Source organism: Branchiostoma lanceolatum, chromosome 8 (assembly GCF_035083965.1).
Source record: "Branchiostoma lanceolatum isolate klBraLanc5 chromosome 8, klBraLanc5.hap2, whole genome shotgun sequence".
In the NCBI taxonomy this organism is placed as follows: Eukaryota; Metazoa; Chordata; class Leptocardii; order Amphioxiformes; family Branchiostomatidae; genus Branchiostoma; species Branchiostoma lanceolatum.
In genome coordinates this window covers 5,754,688-5,770,924 of record NC_089729.1, presented here as the reverse complement: position 1 = coordinate 5,770,924, position 16,237 = coordinate 5,754,688, and the positions used below count along the sequence as shown (strand labels likewise).

The 16,237-nt window shown below is 42.3% G+C and overlaps 3 protein-coding genes across 3 annotated transcripts; 1 reads left to right on the top strand and 2 right to left on the bottom strand.

Annotated features, from left to right (window-relative positions):
• Positions 1–425: 425 nt before the first annotated feature.
• LOC136439902 (TGF-beta-activated kinase 1 and MAP3K7-binding protein 1-like) lies at positions 426–7,046 on the bottom strand. The gene is made up of 9 exons (XM_066435561.1): positions 6,894–7,046; positions 6,139–6,275; positions 5,538–5,691; positions 4,790–4,876; positions 4,176–4,254; positions 3,873–3,932; positions 3,132–3,363; positions 2,278–2,372; positions 426–1,677 (listed from the first exon to the last, which is right to left on the bottom strand). Exons 1-9 carry the CDS (start codon positions 6,957–6,959, stop codon positions 929–931), a joined length of 1,659 nt encoding a protein of 552 aa, XP_066291658.1. The 5' UTR covers positions 6,960–7,046; the 3' UTR covers positions 426–928.
• A 291-nt stretch (positions 7,047–7,337) lies between these two features.
• LOC136439903 (LYR motif-containing protein 1-like) lies at positions 7,338–10,314 on the top strand. Its single transcript, XM_066435563.1, has 4 exons — positions 7,338–7,610; positions 8,925–8,985; positions 9,122–9,153; positions 9,675–10,314. Exons 1-4 carry the CDS (start codon positions 7,434–7,436, stop codon positions 9,792–9,794), a joined length of 390 nt encoding a protein of 129 aa, XP_066291660.1. The 5' UTR covers positions 7,338–7,433; the 3' UTR covers positions 9,795–10,314.
• LOC136439901 (uncharacterized) lies at positions 9,800–16,086 on the bottom strand. Its single transcript, XM_066435560.1, has 7 exons — positions 15,933–16,086; positions 15,115–15,240; positions 13,883–14,066; positions 13,492–13,675; positions 13,102–13,362; positions 11,042–12,927; positions 9,800–10,653 (listed from the first exon to the last, which is right to left on the bottom strand). Exons 1-7 carry the CDS (start codon positions 16,079–16,081, stop codon positions 10,486–10,488), a joined length of 2,958 nt encoding a protein of 985 aa, XP_066291657.1. The 5' UTR covers positions 16,082–16,086; the 3' UTR covers positions 9,800–10,485.
• Between the last annotated feature and the right edge of the window lie 151 nt (positions 16,087–16,237).

The following is a 16,237-nucleotide window of genomic DNA, read 5'->3' as shown; positions in this document are numbered from 1 at the left end:
CCACCCTACTGAATATTGATATGCTTAAGGTGCACGGATGAGTCAAACGATACTGTGAAATATGCTTTCTCGAAATGTAATGAATACTGTATACAAACATGTACTTATAAACATCCTTCTCTGCTTATTTTACTGCATGCTACTGTTGCCATCTTTTCTGAAAACATCTTCAGCGAACAACTTCATGAACTTTGCTTTTTATGTTCTGCGCCAGAGGTTCCAGAAAACACATGCCTGAACCATGGACCAAAAAATCCAAACTGACCTTGGCAGTTACCCGGAACCTGTGCATATGCTCACAACATGGCCTCCCTAAAGGGTGGTGAGCAACATGATACAGTCTGCTGTGAGAAACCTCTGCCAGAGGTTCAAACTACATCTTGCCAAAGCACACATCTGTGACCAGTGCCACAGCACACTGTACATCATCTCATCACTTATCCTTTATTTTCATCCCATCTATTACCATCATAAGGTGAAATTCCTGATTTACTTGGTTGCAATGGTAGGCTGAGAGCTACAGCAATGGTAGAGTATTGTTCACCATGCATTCTCGTCCTTCTCTGTACAACATTTGTACATGCATTTACTGCATAAAGGTTATCATTAAGTTTATATTTCACTTTTATGCTGCCCTATTTTTGGGATTTGGGGCCCACTTGGGAAGCTAAAAACATTATATATAAATCCATATGGTACAGGAAACAAACAACTGTCTATAAGGACACATGTTTGATGAACGTGCATTTATCTACAAGCTTATTATTTACATAAGAAAGTAGTTCTGAATGGTTTTATTTCAGACCTACATAATATTTAAACAAATTTCATTAAGGATCAGTATGCAGCATTTTGAGATAGCAGAAAGCAGAAAGACTACAACTTTTGATATAACCCTACATGTACAATGTATAAAACAGTGAGAACATCAACGTTGTGCCTCCTCCTCCTCCAGTTCTTTGTCAGGCTCTTCTTTAAGACTGGGCTCCTTTTCTTCCTGTAGACTGCTTATATGTTCCTTCTGTGTCTTCATGAATTCATTCCACCTCTGGTAAAAATCAGAGAAGTCCACGTAAGGTTCCACCATGCCGTCATCATCCAGCGTTAACGGCTGGTACGATCGCTGGCGACGGCGGAATAGCCTCAGCTCCGGACCGCTTCTCTCCGTATCGCTACTGGTTGTTCCTGTAGTTTGAGTGACGTTTGTGTCAGCTACCTCGCTCATGGTGGCGGACGGGGACTGCTGCGCTACGACTGGGCTCTGATTGGTTGCTGGAGCTACAACTGTCGTGGTTGGTGAGGTTTCGTGCAGGTTTGTGGGGACGGGCTGTTTTGGAGGCATTATAAGTTTGGGGGGATGTCCTTCATTCTTATGTGGTCTATACGGAACAGAGACTGGGTTGTATACCCCTCCTTGAGTGGGGCTTGTTAAAGCATTAGGGAACGGATGGTTGAAGTTTCTGACGGTTAGCATGATGTCAGGTCTCTTGGCACACAGGCGCGCGTGGTCACCTCCCCTCATGAACGTGTCGTGGTGAAGTCTCACGACGCGGTCCACCACGGCCTGGGCGACGCTGTTCAGGGTGGACTGGTTCCCCAGTTCTTCAGACACCATGTAGCCCAGGTCTCTGTTCACACTGTCTGTACCGGTACACTTCTCCAAAGACTTGTACAAGCCTGGCAAATGGGACAAGTTGTTAGGTCATGATCATATACTTCTTCAAAGTTACAGGTACACTTCTGTCTATAACACAACAAGCCTGGCAAATGGGACAAATTGTTAGGTCATGATCATATGTTTCTTCAAAGTTAGTTCATATTCTAAAAGTCTTAATTTGCACAACCAAAAGTAACTGCAGTACAGCAATAGTCATGAAGTTAGGCTGTGGCAAAGCAATGATAATCATTCAAATTTTAAATTATTCAGAAAGTACTGAATTAAAATGGTCTGGTTTTATGACTCTCTATAAGTGTTTTGGAAGATGCTGAAATCTTTCTTTCGCTCCAGTTGTTTACAGTACGTTTGGGTTGATAACAATGAACCAAAGAGAAGCACCAATTTTCTGCACTCTCGCACAATGATGAAAGGAGAAGTCTGAATGGGCTTGGTAACTTTAATGCGAACACTACACACTGTTGCTGTGTACATGACGTAGTATTGAAACTGATCACGTGAGCTAGAGTTCAGAGTTCATGCATCTAATTAATGCATTTCAGCTGTCGCCCAAATGCTCACATTGAGGAGGTGGTTTATGAAAAGTTGTAAGTGTTCCTCACCATCAGAAAACAGCATGAGGAAGCTGCACGACTCGTCAATTTTGATCCCTCCCACCACATCTGGTTCTGCAATCACTGGTTCTGCTGTAGCGACACTAGAGAAACAGATTCAATGTCAAGTACGGCATTAAAAATCCTGAGATTTAAACCCTGAAATTTTCGAAAGTAAAAGACTAAAAAAGAAAAGTCTGCATGCCTCTGCAACTTATTACAGTTCATGTGGTACAGGTAGTTAGGACAACCTAGGAGTGGTTCAGACTAATCCAAATCTCATAAATATTTGATTTGTTACACTGCATAATTTCATCAACATGTATGAAATATCAACAAGCAGCCTGACCAAAACATTCCAAATCAGACATAGATTAAAATTGTGTGCCTATATTTAATTGTGTGCCTATTTTGAATAGTATCAACACTTCTAAAACAAGGATACCTGTAGCTCAAAAGCTTTACATTTTACCAAAGTTGGCAGCCTGAAGTATAGTAAGATATGTATACAGACCATGGTATTTATTTACCTATATCGTTCATACATTCAGACCCTTGTAGTGCAGTGGCACACAGGGCAGCAAGTTTCCTTCCTGTTTCAGTAGCGGGGTATATTTCTACAGGTGGAGGGGTTGCTAGCCCTTCCCCTTTTACGTGCTCGAAGCACATCCTCAAACATATGACCCCTTTTTTACGTCCTTTCCGAAAAACGTGTGCAGCCCCAACTGAGATGTCCTGCCTGACCTCGGGATTCAAACCTGGGTCTCCAAGTTACCAACTAATGGGAAACAGGGGTTCAACTGTGAAGCTGCTACCAGTTGAGCTACAGGGACATCTCTCATATCAGACATTATCAATCCTACCTGAGGATGTCAAAGTCCTTGTACCCCCCCTTGAGGTGGTAGTTGCCCAGCGTGCGGGTGCAGTCCTGGTTGCCGAGACGACTGCCCTGGCTGCGGATCAGGTCCATGTTCAGCCCCATCTGCGACAGGCGCAGCGTCTCGTCGGGGTTGTCGATCACGTGGTCGTTACTCAGCTGGACCACTTCTAGCGAGGAGTCTGGTTTGGTTTTACACAGAACAGCCCTGCTGTCTCCTGGGAGATAGGGTACAAAACAAAACATCATCAACAGTTTGTATCTGGGGGTGAAGTACAATTTTGTGACTGGTACTCATTAGCAGACATTGAGTATGTACATCTAGACTATGAGACTAGTATAGTGTATATCACTCAGTTTATAAATTTGAGGCCATAGGGGCAGAGGATTGTCATCTATTGTGTCTTGGGCACGGTATTGGAAGGTGGAGCCCATCCCTCACCTTCTACTGCCTTTTACCTCCCCAACCAAAGTCAGGTATCCATTTTATACCTGAGTGGAGTGAAGAAGGTGGCTGTAAATGGCCTTTCCCAAAGACACAACATCTAGGCAGCAATGCCAGGAACCGAACCTGTGACCTCTCGATCTCATGTCCACTAGCCTATATAGCCTCTCAGTCATAACGATTGCTATTTCATCTATCTGATGTAACTCTGGATCTACCTAATAGACATACTAGTACTTTGTAGGTGATGAAACCATTTACATACAAAATCACATTTCCTACCTGCATTTGCCACATACAGTTTGCCGTTGAGGATGAGTGCCACCACGGCCGTAGTTCCACCTGTGATCAAGAAAAATAACATGTAAGGACGGCCAGATTTATATACAATTTGAAAATCATCATCATCATCATCTTGTATACCCCCATATAATACCCCGAGAGGGGCAAAGTAGGGGGGGGGAGGTCCCAGGCTATTAAGATATAGATTTTGATACAGATATTAAGTGCAGATGTGCAGTAGAAAAGGCGATCATCGAATACAGAGTGAAAATGTGGAAATCATGTCAAAGCATGTAACATCACCTGTGATCTTCTCATCCAGGGTGTGGAGTTTATCCACCAACTGTGGGTACTGCTGGTACACCTCGTAGTCACTCATACCCTGTAATACGTTGATGAAGGTTAGACATCCAGGCAATAAGATATACAAGGTAACAGTTATTCAAGCAACTGGATAGAGGCATTGAAGCTTACACACGGCAATGCTACTTGAAATGTTTGACCACTTCCGAAATACTGATTTTCTTGCATACCCTGTAATATTCACACATACAACTTTAACACTGCCCACTGTAAACTATATGGTATATTACAAATTTGTGGAGGCCATATCATATATTAGCAGGGCAAAGGTTATATATAAGACCACCAGATTTACTGCAATGAATAGAGTAATTGTTCACTTTATAAAGTTTATATGCAAGATTCAATGCTCAACTTGAGCATTGGAAATGTCACTGATTGAAAAAAATAGAACACTGACAGTTTGTAAACTATGATATGTAGAATGTTATCGATGTCAACTAACCTAAACATGATAATGGTGAAAATTAAGCTTCAACATTTGCAATTGCGTAATAAATTTGCAATAATAACAACAGCGGCAGCCTAATGAAGCTTTTACCCTGTTTACTCACCTCTGGCAGCTCCAACTGAAGTGTAGTTTTCTCACACAAATGGTCATCGATGGCTTCAAAAAAGGCCTTGTCTACAGCCAGGAAAGCCTGAACATTGGACAATACAGTCAAATATCAGAGTCTTAGATATGGCAGTCTTAAAACATTTCTTCAACACACTACTGCTGTAACATTACCTGCTGTCATATGCATCTATGTGAGGCTATACAGCATAACAAACAGATCAGGGAGTTAAGAAGATATATACATATCCATTGCCAAATATGAATCTTTTAAATTCTTGTATTTTTTGTATTAATTCAAAATACATTGTCTAGTCTTCTCTAAGAGGACTACCTTTGTAGTGCATGTACAACATACCTTCAACAAATCTGACAACCAGCAAACTAAAAATGACTACCGGTAGGCGTACAAATCAGTTTGTCTTTCATTCTAGAGGATGAAATCATACTTTGGACAGGATATCTACTTGTGGTCGTAGAATGTAATAATGATTTTAAGAGTGTCCCTCCCCGACTAACATACTGTAAATGCCTGTAAGTTTGTGGGGATTTGATTTCGAGGTAGAGACCAAATGGTGAGTGTGCAGTGGTTTTAGGTTCTTGGATGAATCAAGGGGGTAATTATAAGCAGGCAGAAGACAGACCAAGCATTTTTGTGGTGGTTTTAAGTTTGCAATGAAGAGGTCAAAGAGAAAATCAAGAACATAAAACCACCGTGAAAATTTCAACATTTACATTACCCTTACCTGGTGTAAGGCCATCTTGACATCCCTGTCTGTCTGGATCTTGTCCAGTTGGCCCAGCAGCAGTTCTGCAGGCATGCGCTGGGTAGCGAAGTCGGAGGCTCGGTTCCCGTCGTGCCCATCAAACACACCATACAGGTACACGTCACTCTCATGCCTGCCAACAAAGCAAAAAGAAGGTACTGAGAGTAATGGTCAGAAGACAGTGATCACAGACGTAATATATACCAAAATTTAGTCATGATCATCAACATCCTCAGATTGGTGACTTGTGCCATGGAATGTTTACCACGGATCTTCAAGTGATGTTCATAAGGACCGACCCATTGATGATGTGCAGCAGCAGCAGCTTCTTTTTCAGTATCTTTTTTAATCAAATCCTCATGCCTAACCGAGGAGGTTTAAATAGGTCTAACAGAGTGTGAATTTATAGTTTGGGCACCTTCCTCTGTAGTTACCGCTGGCTCTCGCTCTTTGTTACTTACGTAGTAACTATAGAGGATAGCACTCAGGCTTATTAAGCTAATCTTCACCATACTATATACATTTGTGCAACAATATACAACAGTCTGTGCAAGAAGCTGTGATAATATAATAACCTCACCTGAAGTGGAAACACCTGTCCTCGAAGGGGTGTTCCTCCTGCCTGAGCCCGTCCAGCCTGTAGGTCTGGTTAGTGGAGGACCCCACCCCCGATAGTGGGCAGACTGGGAGATCATCCGTCCAGCTGGGGGCATGGCCCTATAAAAGTTAAAACATTTCACCTTCAGAATTAGCTATACATACATTACATTACATTGTTATAACTCATAATCATGGATAGGTTAAGTAACTACTACTGATCTACTAATTAGTGGAATTAGATGGAATTATGTACCCTGGTGGAATTATGTTTAATTTAAACTTTGATATAACGTTAAGTTTAAACATAATTCCACCAGGGTACATAATTCCACCAAGGTACATGTTTCCACCACCCGCTAAAGATACGTCCAAACAGATTTCGAACCCAACGTCCCCAAGTAAAATGCACTACTGTTCATCTAAACTGCGCACACCTGGGGGGTGCTGCACTAGAGATTCCTCAACCCCACTGTTTTTCAAAGTGGCAGAAAATATGTCATCCAATGGATTAATGTTAATGGTCGTTACATGCATGTACATTGTCTAACTGACTGAAAAAATACTGGAACCAAGTATACAACAGTTCTAAATTTGACGGGAAAATATGTTGATATGAATTAAGTCATATCACTGCACTGAGTGTTGTTTTTCTTGACAGATCAAGAGCTCGATATAGAGAGAGAGAGATGGACAACGGCGACACTTCATTATACACACTTCTACACTGTCTCTTACCAAACCGCGGGGCGTGGCAGATCCCGAGGACAGGGTAGAAGATGTACTGGCTCGGGATCTCGACATTTCTGGCGTTTTCTTCCCGATTTTCCAACAAAAGGACCCCAGGAGGAACCGTCTCCACCTCCCCAGTCCTAAGCTGAAAGTTCAAAGGTTACAGACATCCCGTGCAAAAGCGACGTCTAGCGATAAATATTTGAAGTGCAGCAATTTCCTTTTAAATTGCATGATGGGAAGTGTTGGACGCTTCCACTAGAATACAGTGATCGCATAACAGATATTATTATCTTTTTGAGATCACTTTTGATAATTTGCATTGCACAAAGTTACTACTAAAGAGGGGAATAGGGTAATATAGTGTCGTATTTGTGTTATTTATATTGGCATATGTCTTTCAATAAACAAATTGTTTACTAGTAAAGCTTCCCTTTGTAAAGTGTACTATTCCGTAGAATCAAGGTCAGAGGTCGTTTGAAAGGCGCGACAAACATGCGCGAAAGTTCGATTTGTTGTGTTGTTGCAGCTAGAAATTGAAATTACATGATAGTTTATCTTCATATCATGGCCTCGCTGAGGATGGAGGTTCTATCAATCTACAGGACAATACTGAGGACGGCCAGGACGTGGAAATCGCTGTCAGGTAGCCAACAAGAAACCCAGGAAGAGATGAAGTACATCAGAGAAGAGGCGGGGGCGCTCTTCAGGAAAAATAAACAAGTAAGGACGGCCAGATTTATATACAATTTGAAAATATAGATTTCGATACAGATATTTGAATAATAGTGCAGATGTGCATTAGAAAAGGCGATCACCGAATGCAGAGTGAAAATGTGGAAATCATGTCAAAGATGTGGATCGAGGTGTATCTGTATCTGTATAGCCGGTATAATCGCCCTTCGGCGTAACACACCAGAGGTGTACCAAATCATGTCAAAGATGTGGATCGAGGTGTACCAATGTACTTAGTGAGATTTCTTGTTGTGTGGTATAATACTTTGACATTTGTCCGCTGGGGTCAAACCATCTCCGACACGTTTACCATATGTAATGGACTGCCACAAGGCAGCCTCTTATCACCTATTTTGTTTAATGTGTATGTATCTGAATTGAGTGCCATGTTATCGAGGTCTGGGGTGGGTTGCTCTGTTAATTCAACTGTGATTAATCATCTCATGTACGCGGACGACATTTGTCTCATTTGTCCCTCCGTAAAAGCGCTACAGAAGTTAATTCCCATATGTGAGGTCGTGGGAGCAGACATCGATATGTTGTTTAATGAAAAGAAAACAATGTGTATGTTCTTCCCATGTTCCCGCTTCCGATTACACAAGCCACCCCCACAAGTGAAGCTATACGACTCCATGTTAGAATATGTCCCTTCTACCAGTTACCTTGGTTATTTTTTTACCCCTGACTTGTCTGATGATTTAGCCATACAAGGTAATGTGAGAGGGCTTTACTCCAGAGCGAATTCATTTATACGTAAATTCCGTTTTTGCTCCGCGGAGGTTAAGAGGATTCTGTTTGAAAGTTACTGTTCCGTTATGTACTGCGCACACATATGGTCTGACTATAGCGTGGGTGTTATCTCTAAACTTTGTGTGGCTTTTAACAGCGCTTTAAAATTACTGCTCGGTGTGAGCAGGCAGACAAGCACAAGTTGGTTATTTGCAAACAACAGAATCGATTCTTTTGATGCCCGACGACTTCGAAAACTATCACACTCTTTTGTCTCCCGTTTGCTCTGTTCTGAGAATATTATCATACAGACACTCGTCCATTCCGAGTCATTCTACTACAGCACATTCTGGAGCCATTATGTCAACATTTTGTATGTGAGAACTGTATCAGTCTATTACTATGAAATGGAACCTGTATAAACATACCTCTTTTGTATTTGTCCCCTGTCTACTTCAGAGGATGAGAACTGGTATTCTCCAAGCAGAGGTTTCGGTCGAGGGGGATAGTAGTGGCCGTGATTTGCGACGGCACAGTATTGCAATTGCTAGAATAAACTGTGGTTTATTTCAGCTTACAGATGAAGAACAAATCAGACAATGTATTAGAGAAGCTGAAACTAGAATTGAACTAGGTAAGTGATTAAGATGACTGCGTCCCTGCAATATTCATTGATTTTTTTGTATCAATTTCATTAATGTCCTTTTCTAGCCCATATTTATTATGTTTTAAACCAATAACACTTGGTATAATCTGGTTTCTACCCACAGCACATCATTATGGGATTCCGTATCCAAGACCAGTAAGTACAGCAAAGTTGTTTATTCTTTGACAGCTAACATTACCTAGTGTTCAAGTGACCACGTCTGCATAGTGACCGCCTTTTTGGTGGTCCTTTATATGATTTTCTTCACTGAATCCTGTTGATACTACAGCGGCCACCTTGAGTGGTCAACATACATGTAGACAGGTTTGACTGTATATGTACTTGTATGCCATGCCCTCTACTGGCTGTATTCGGAACTACAGGTAAACCTGTCATTGAGTAAAAGTGTTCCAGTGATGATGGGTCATGTTCTAATCCGTTTGTCCACAGTGAGAATGACTTCATTGAAATTGGTAGATTTTGAATGGCATCCACTACATTTTGTTAATGAGGAGATCTCTTGTTAGATTACTTTCTTTGCTTCAATTCCTGTAAGGTACATGCAAAAAACTGTTCCCTAACCTTTTGTAGTTTAATTTAACTGTACATTGATGTATCTAACATTCGCGAATGCACAGAAATCTCAGCCACTTGTCTGTTTACAACATTGATTCCAGGTGAACCTGCCTCCCATGGGCCTTGGTGGACCTCAGAGGAAAGGGAAGAAACTCCAGGAGAGGCTGAGACATCAGGCCAAGCCGGTCTATCTACATTCCCATGAAGAAATAGAGAAGTAGACATCAAATGTGACAAACTGTTCTTTATTCAGGACTCAACTGAGCTCATCCACTGATAACAAAGCAATTAAAAAATAGGTATTATCAAATCTTGAGCAGCAAAATACATTATATGCAAATTACAGTCTGCTTTCAGTTTAACAGTGTACCCACCGCCAGAATTGCATTCTTAAAACCAAAGTGTTAAGTAGAGATTGGTAAAATAAAGGTATTGTTAATCTTTGAGCAACAAATTATGTACATTACAAAGGGGCTCTTACTCATTGTTTGAGTCCCTCTCAAACACGTCCACATACACTGCTGAGGTTTTAACATCTACAGAAACAAAGTGTGACAATTATATACATAGTTACCGTCATAGCAAGTGTGCATGCTAGATCTAACACTATGGTGACGGAAAAGATATCACTTTCATGGATAACTGGTTGAGTCACTGGTCTACATCAAATGATCTATTCAGATATTGAAACTAAATGAATGATAAAACTAAATGAAGAAATAAAAAGCTGTTTGAAATAATCTGTTTCTTTCGGTGTCGTAGTGAATATGCACAGACTAATATAGTAATAAAATGTATTTCATTTTTCGCTAAATAATATATATCTCTATATAGCTTTCTACATATAAACTGTACAGTATACGTTGAGGCGTCCTTATTAACATTTCACAAGTTGAAAAGTCCTCTGTACAATTACCCATAGCTGTGCAGTTGGATCAGACGTTCCATGCATAACTGTACACGTCTGATGGAGTCCATTGTTCCGTAGGCGTACAGTTGGCCCCGTGCTGGTCCCCTGAGTCCCGTCAGTCGTCGGACTTGCACCTCTGCGCCGGTCTCCTGCTCGATAGACATCTGAACCTGCGTGCAGAAATAAACATGAGCACTAACAAATAGCCTCACAAGTCAAAAAGAGATCAATTATCAACGACCTTCACAATTATGCAAACATAAAAGAAGAATGTCAATTACGGGTTGCTCATACTAGATAGGTTTCCCACCAGTTTGGGTACCTGCCATCATGTAGTCTGGGTACCATCCTCCGTGGTTACCGCGGATTGTACCCCGACTACCGTCGTGACCAATACTGAAATATATTACCTTCTTAAACTTAATGTTACCTCAGTGCCATCCCACAGGTTAGTTCGCTCAGTGCAGATTGACTGTATGGTCGATACTTGAGTTGGGGCTATTCGAAATACAAATCACATCTTACATAGGGTTCTCTACTTAGCTGGAACTTGCATACCTCAGCCAGCCTGTCCTTGACGTGGTTTCTCCACACATTTGGAGGTATCTGTGCTACAAATTCCTCCTCGGCGTGCACAGCCTCGAAGTCGACAACCTCTATTATGTCCCCCGTTTGAGACAGCATGTGGTACGTCCACAGTGCCTTCATCTGGATGTTCTGTCTGCTGTCCGGCTCCAAGAAGACGTGCGCACCTCCCAGCATCACACTGGCAGTCGACTCCTTAAACGCGTGGGAACTGATGTACTGGAAGAATTCGACGAGGAGTTCACCCAAGCTGCAACTGTTTTCAAACGAATATTCCACGACGGTTCTCACTGAACAGACATTTTGTCTGATAGGAGTGAGCCACTCTCTCGTCACTCCAGCGGGAGCGTCCCCTAAGTCGACCATGTAACCGGCTTTGACTGCATATGCCAGCATGATTAATACTAAATCTGTGTTATGCACGTTTGTAAGTCTGTGCTCTCTCATCCACTGACGCAAGAAAGCAACCAAAGGCAGCACGGTAGCGTAACGGCCTACATACATCTGGACAACCATGTCTGTCATTTGCTTGTCCACGTAGTCACTGTGTCTTCTTGGAGTTGGAGCCTGTAAGGTTTCGATGATGAAGTCAGCTTGGGAAGAATACACGTTTGCCAGTTGATGTGTGATATTGTCGATCACAGGACACTCCAAAAAGGCAAACCTAGCAGTCAATGTCTTTAAAATGCCTAGTATGTCACCAATGACCCACGGAAAGCTGAGTAGTTTTGTGTCGGGGTCGGAGTAGGTGACCGTGTACCATGCGGAGGCCTTCCCCAAAACATGGGGGTGATCCAACTCGATAGCTTCTTCGCCCCCAAACTCTTCAAAGAAATCTTCACGCGTTCTTTTCCGGAGATCTTCGATACGGACTTTTGCAACTCGCTCGATTTCGTACCTTTCGTATCTGTCCTCCATGTGCTTGTGCAGTTTGACGATACAACCGGAGACGACCTCGGCTTCAGTTTCGATCCCGTACTGCGCCATCAAGGACCGCAGTTGGTCATTGTATCTGTCTCTACTCCGCCTGGCCTTTTTCATATAACTATTATGATTTCCTGCAACGAAGTCGTCGTCGAAACGTACCCGTACAACATTGCCCTTCCGCTCTACTTGAGTGCAGACATTTTCGATCATCTGACACTCCCTAAACATCTTGCCTAGGACTCTCTCCGACCGCCTTGTGGTCTTGTCTTTTTTCCCCATAAAGTCGGGATACTCGAGTGGTCGCTCTGTCTTGTCTAAATCTGGACAAACGCCGGTCTTTGGAAAATCCACAGCGTCGGAGTGTTTCTGCGCCAGTCGTTTACAGACATCAGAGAAGATCCCCTTCTTCTCAGTGTCTGCCCAAGCCAGGTGCGCGTTTGCGATGATTCCAAGTCTGTCATTCTTTATATAATCCACGATGAAGTCGATGAGATCATTGGTAATGACATAGTCAGGAACCTCTCTCTTTGTAGGCGACCTGAAATACATAGGGTGCTCATTCGGCCCGTTGAATATCAGATCAGGTAACCAGGTAACGAAATAGTCGTCTCCATCCAGGTCTCCTCCAGACATCTCGTTAGGATGCGGCCGCGGTCCTCTGGAGGGGAAGACGATGACGTCAACCATGTGGTGCAGTTTGGGCACGTCAGTGGCCTGGAGCTTACGGACATCGCCTGGGTATAAGCAGGGGGCCCGTGTCACTATCACTTTACCCTCCAACACCTGGACTTTGCCATCCTGGTTTGTGATGTCTTCCGTGTACTGGATGAAGACCTGTCCGTAGTCCAAAGTGCCCGTCTCGTCCAGAACACCTAACATGATGCGGCCGTATTCTGGTGGGATCCCTATCCTGGCTCTCCTTTTGATTTCTCCTGTTATAACAAAGAAAGCAAACTGCACAGTCACTATACATGATTCTGACCCAACAGCATATACATAGTTTTAGCTTCAACCACCAAAACAAACGAACAACTTCAAACACAGAAATCTTCAAACACACAACCATTACTGACATTAATATATCCAAATTACATCACTGTACCTACCTACAGAACTCTTGTAAATTGTCTGCAGCATGCTGTGGAAGAACGGCTCTGTGGTGAGCCGGACTCCCATCTTCAGAAGCCATCTGTACGGTGTTCCCTTCATCTGTGCCCGCTGAGACAAAGCTTCGGCCGCGGTCTTTTCCAGGAGAAACATGTCAGCAAGTTCAAACAGCCTTTGCTCCTGGAGTTCTTGGAAAACTATGTCAGGAACACCAAGCTGTGAAAGGATCGTGATGATTTGCCTATTCAAAAACAGCCGACCTGCAAGTAGGAAAAAAGCAAAATGCACGGACTGTTGCCACTCTGATTTTTTTTAGGTATCTAACGAAAAACTATGGGCAGTAAAAATGTCTACTGGTAGAAAACACAACAAAAAACAATTTTTTTTACCTGGGTGACTGGTTGCACAAATCTCAATGACGTCGTGTGGCGACCAGAATTTTTTCATGCTTCTGCTATATTCCATGACCTCACCCTGTAGGGTAGGATCGACGGCCAGCATCCCTTTCACACCTGCGTAGCGAATCTGGTAAGCAGACGGAACCCTCTGGTTTTCACCTGTTCTGTTGCTCACCTGATGAAACATCATCACAAAGGACCGTGAGAAAACTCATCCAAATGTTGCTGGATGTATTGCCAATACATTCTGATAACCATGGATGATGGATGCATTCCGATGGTGATGATACGAATATCAACTATGATCCAGTTTACCTGCAGAAAGTTTCCTCGCATGTCAACTGGCATACACGTTTGACAATACCAGTCGCACACTACTAACCTTTCGGGCCAGGTCTTCAGAAATTTTCCCGATCCCGTCCGAAAAGCAGAACGGTTCGCAGTTGACTGGATCGTATCCACCTGTGATGTCGGAGATCTGGATCGCGTTGTTTCCCATATTTGTCACTGTCGGCTCTGTCGTGGAGAAACACTGACCCATCCTGGACAGATAAGTAGCTGGACATCTGCGGACAAAATATAGAGATATTTCTGATTGAAACTAATGCTATTCATGTAGTTTATTATTGTGCTAATCTATTCATGTGTCCCTTGGCAACCACCTTTCCTACCTCCCTTAAAAAACTAAAAGGTATGCAACACAATTTCAACAAAAATGGTGTCTGACAGAATATTAATGTTTCGTAATATTACCGTTGTCAATAGCAACAGAAACGACGTCAAAATGACATATATCAGCTGTGATCCGCCAACTTGGATCCGCCATCTTGAATTTTCAAAACTACATTTCTTTCAGCAAATAACCCCCCAAAACAATTTTCAATTGAATTTTATTCTTTTTTTGTGTGTGAAATAAATCAAAGGTAGTGATGAATTTCAAGGGACAATAACGCGGTTTTCCCTGTGGTAATGATGTGGTTTGCCGCTTTGGATTTTGACCAATAACGTGGATTTTGACCAATAATGAAATGAACATAATTCATGAAAATTAAACCATGCAAGTACATTAAATTACATAAGAAATAATTGTTAAAAGAAAATAGGTGTGGTTTTGCAAGAAAACTACATTGTTGAAACCAAAATTAGCGAATTTTGTCAAATATCAGAAATCCGTGGCCATCACTACTCTCCAAGCAGAGGAGTGGGTCCGGCAGGTTTTTGACGTGTTTTTAGGCGTTTTTGTCGGGCTTTCTACTTTGTCATGGTACCATGACAAAGTAGAAAGCCCGACAAAAACGCCTAAAAACACGTCAAAAACCTGCCGGACCCACTCCTCTGCTTGGAGAGTAGGCCATCACAACTTACATAAATACTTGTATTAAGAATTGTTACCAAGTAAATTTTAGGAAAGGTCAACAAGTTTAGTGGCTCTAGCGAAAGCCATTCATGCCGTTATGCGACTTGAAAGTTGGTGCGGGCCTCAAAAGCTAGCCTGAGTACCAGCCTCCGCTGGCTCAATTTTTGCCGCTTGCTAACCGTGGTCACAGCACTTTCCTGACTTCTTGTGCAACTAGATTGATTCAACAAAACGACTATTAATCGTCTGACACATACCTACAACCAGAGAAGTCTCCCATTCTTTCCCTGATAGATTCCACTGTGTTCTTTCCGTCATCCGCGAAAAACCAAACTCCGTGTTGCCGGAGTTGACTGTTGGAAGCCGCGAGAAACCTGTAATGCCTATGAAAAAAGAAATGAAAATAGCAATTGTAAAACTTGTGATTATATATTACCGAAGGACACTGTGAGATCGTTTCAGTTATAATTGTAATATTTAATATGTACTAATGTCGTTATGTGGAGTCCACCGCCTACGACGTACGTACACTATTAACATTAGTAGCAGTATTCATTTATTGGTCTGGCTGTTCAGCACCTGAGTGTCATCTTGTTTCAGTTCCAGGCTCTACTTTCACCGTGAATGTAGAGCCTGGAACTGAAACAGTGACGCCCAGGCTAGTTCAGCACACATAGCCAGGGCTGTCCAACTAGCCTGTGCATTACAAATGGACAGACTCAATCCAGTGGACTCAATCAATAACAATATTTCAAGTACATTGAGACTGTTACATGTTTATGGTCTATAATAGTATTTACCGCGTCTATGATAGTCCCAACAGCGAGAGGTCAGGACGTCAGTACCTCTCTGTAAGGGTCGCCTAGAAATTCTCAGTCTTCTTTTGAAGGGGGCAGTCGTGGTGGTAGTGCGAGTGTAAAAATAAGTCACTAAGTGGAGCGGTAGCATCACTTGAATGTCGGACTGATAAAATCTCGACATATTTTCCTTTTGAAATGTGAGGAGTTAGTTCTGAGATTATGACTGGTGATGATTATAGTTATTTTCAAGAACTATACTAAAATTTGATACGTACCTCCGGCCAACCCAAATCCCCATTTGAAGCACGTGCCTCACGCGCTCAAATAAATCAGATCCCGTCGCCATTCCACCCTGAATCTTCTGGAATCCTTCATCAAGGAAGGACACCCTGAGGAAGAACTCCTCGCCATAGTCACGCAGCATTCTGAAATCAACTAGTAGTGAAACCTTCCGGATACAGTTTAAGTCAAAATATCACAAAATGCTCTCTACACAAAACCCATAATTTAGCCGATTAGAATGCACAAATTTAGAATTTTGAATGCACAAATGGGACTTGACGTTGAAATTCGTCTTTTT